Genomic DNA, 2517 nt, shown 5'->3' on the forward strand with positions numbered 1-2517 from the left:
ATGGCTGATCTTGCAGAGCCAGAAGGTACTATTAACTGGAAGGAAAGATGTTTAACTCTGGAGACACAGTTAATGAAGTTTCGTATTCAGGCAAGCAAGATCAGAGAGTTRTTAGCAGAGAAGGTAGGTGTTACAGTGTTTTAATATTGGATAATTTGTTTTATTTGTTCATAGGAAATGATCGAAGATCATTGTTTCAGATTAAAGCTACTTGRATTTTTTGGTGGGAAGAAAAAAAAACAATTTTAGATAAAATATGGAAAGTAGGCGGTTTTAATGCAAAGAATTTCACACATCTAATTTGCCAGAAAGAAATGTTCAATTTCAAATAAGAACATGCAGGCAAATCTCCTGCTGAGAAAAATATGTATCCAATAATCACCTCTACAACATCAAAATTAATGTTTAACACATTTTGCTAAGTATGTAGGATCTGGTTTAACAAACGCAGAAGTCTCTGGGAAATTTTCTAGAGGTATTGTTTTCATCATTTTTCCTTATCAAATCATACAGTTCACCAGGCTTATTTTTTTCTGCAATATCAAATCATGCAGTTCACCAGACTTATTTTTCCTGTAATAAGACATCTCTAATTTACAACTAGTCGTCTGAGTCTTGGTACCTGGGAAGCTGAAAATTATCTCATATATTTTTATATGTATATACACATATATTGTTTCAATCTAGACTTTGTCACCCTTGACAAGTTTAGATACATATACCCTATCAGTCAAATGGAAAAAAAAAAAAAAAAAACTGAATTTGAAATGTGTAAAAGCATTGTATTTACCAGGAAGCATTTTCAATAGAACAAGGTAATTAAAACATTACAAGTGGCAAAAATAGTTTACAGAATCTTTGGAGCTGACATTATTTTATGCTGACATTAATATTTCAGTGATTTCCTATTTTAAAAGTTATTTTGCCCAAACTACACTGTTCTTCCTGCAGCTCAAATTTGCCTACCAAAAATGAAAAATACTGTTCATATCCTTCTGTGATATGTCAGAGTGAAGATGTTTTTGTTTTTCTGCTTTTGTGTTAGTACTTCTCTTTTACGAACTTTAGCAGCTACATTTAGCCCTCTCTGCATCACTCCCATTCTACTATATTTTTCAGGGATTAGACAGTAGAAATAGCATTCAAGCAGGAAAAAAACTTTGGTTTTTTTTCGTGAAAAAATGTGGATTTTGCTCTGTTCCTTTCCTAATAATACTTAACAGTTATTTGACAGCTAAACTGATGCTTGAGCATCAGTTTTTATGGAGCTATCTATCCTAAACCCAGGATTTTACCATAAGTAACTTACTCCAAAAACTTTGTCACTTTTTTGCCCACTGCCATTACTAGATGCCTGTGATGCTGTCGAATAACCCAGGCTTGGCACAAAAGTGGCCAGTTACCATCTGTTTTCATCTTTGAGCCGGTTGTGTGTTCATGCAAAGAGATTTCTTTTTAACCTCTGTCTGTTTGCCTCCTTTAAGGAGTTTTGAAAAACCAAGTGATGATACAAACCAGATCTCCCTTAGTTGCAGCCCTGGTCATCTCCTCAATAACTTACTTCTAGAGCTACACTCTGGAGAGAAATAGATGAAATTATCCCAACTGAATCCTTGTTAGATTCATGCTTTTCAATGGAAAATATTTATCCTGTTTTTACCTCTTTTAAACATTTACTTTTTGTTAAGATTTCTGAGAAGGGAAAAACAAAACTTTGTGAGCCACCGCTCTGCTTTACTGAGGCCACTTTCACTCTTCCCTAGTCTACCATGCTTATCCACATGAACCTTAACTCCACGTCATTATAGTTTCTATTAGTTTGTTCACTGCAGGCATCAAGCTTACAGGTCACTAATTGCCTGAATCTTCTCCARAATCCTTAGATACTAGTGCTACATTTGCAGCTTACTACCACAAGTACCAGTACACTCTTAAGTATGAGAGAACACTACATGGTTAGCAGTTCACCTACATCACCTAGCTCTTGGCTGAATGTTTTTTGGTCCTGGCAATTTGCTGCTATTAATTTCATCTATTCATTTCTTTTTGTCTTCTRTGGAGGTTGCAGAACTTCAATCTGAGGTGGAAATAAAGAAATGCAGGATTTTCTGCATTACACTTTTTTATTAAGTATGTCTTTTTTACTAAAGTGAACTTTAGTAAAATTCTTGTATACTAAAGTTGTAATCTGATGGAATTTTATTTTCATAGTTGACACCATAAATGCCTCTGCATTGAGATGACTAAATAATATTGTTAAAAAGTAGTTATTGAAAACTATACCCAATCCTGTGATATGGCATATGCTTATAGAACCAGATCATGCAGAACACTGAGTTTAGAAATTGCCACGTAAATGAACCGTAGAGCTGCACAAATACCATGCTTTGAGACCTCATTAAATCTGAGGAGAAAAGAAAGAACGAAAGAAAAAGAAGGGAGGGAGGGAGGGAAGGAAGGAAGGGAGGGAGGGAGGGAGGGAGGGAGGGAGGGAGGAAGGAAGGAAGGAAGGAAGGA

At 35.3% G+C, this 2517-nt stretch overlaps 1 protein-coding gene across 2 annotated transcripts in view; it reads left to right on the top strand.

Annotated features, from left to right (window-relative positions):
* The window catches only part of PLEKHH2 (pleckstrin homology, MyTH4 and FERM domain containing H2), a 44080-nt gene continuing 41563 nt past the window's right edge, over positions 1 to 2517 (top strand). For both annotated transcript variants that reach the window (XM_026046264.1, XM_026046265.1), the window contains exon 1: positions 1 to 123. In XM_026046264.1, coding sequence (XP_025902049.1) covers positions 1 to 123 — 123 coding nt within the window. The remainder of the gene's footprint in view (positions 124 to 2517) is intronic.

This window comes from Nothoprocta perdicaria, unplaced genomic scaffold (assembly GCF_003342845.1).
Source record: "Nothoprocta perdicaria isolate Ctin4 unplaced genomic scaffold, notPer1 scaffold_43, whole genome shotgun sequence".
Lineage (NCBI taxonomy): Eukaryota > Metazoa > Chordata > Aves > Tinamiformes > Tinamidae > Nothoprocta > Nothoprocta perdicaria.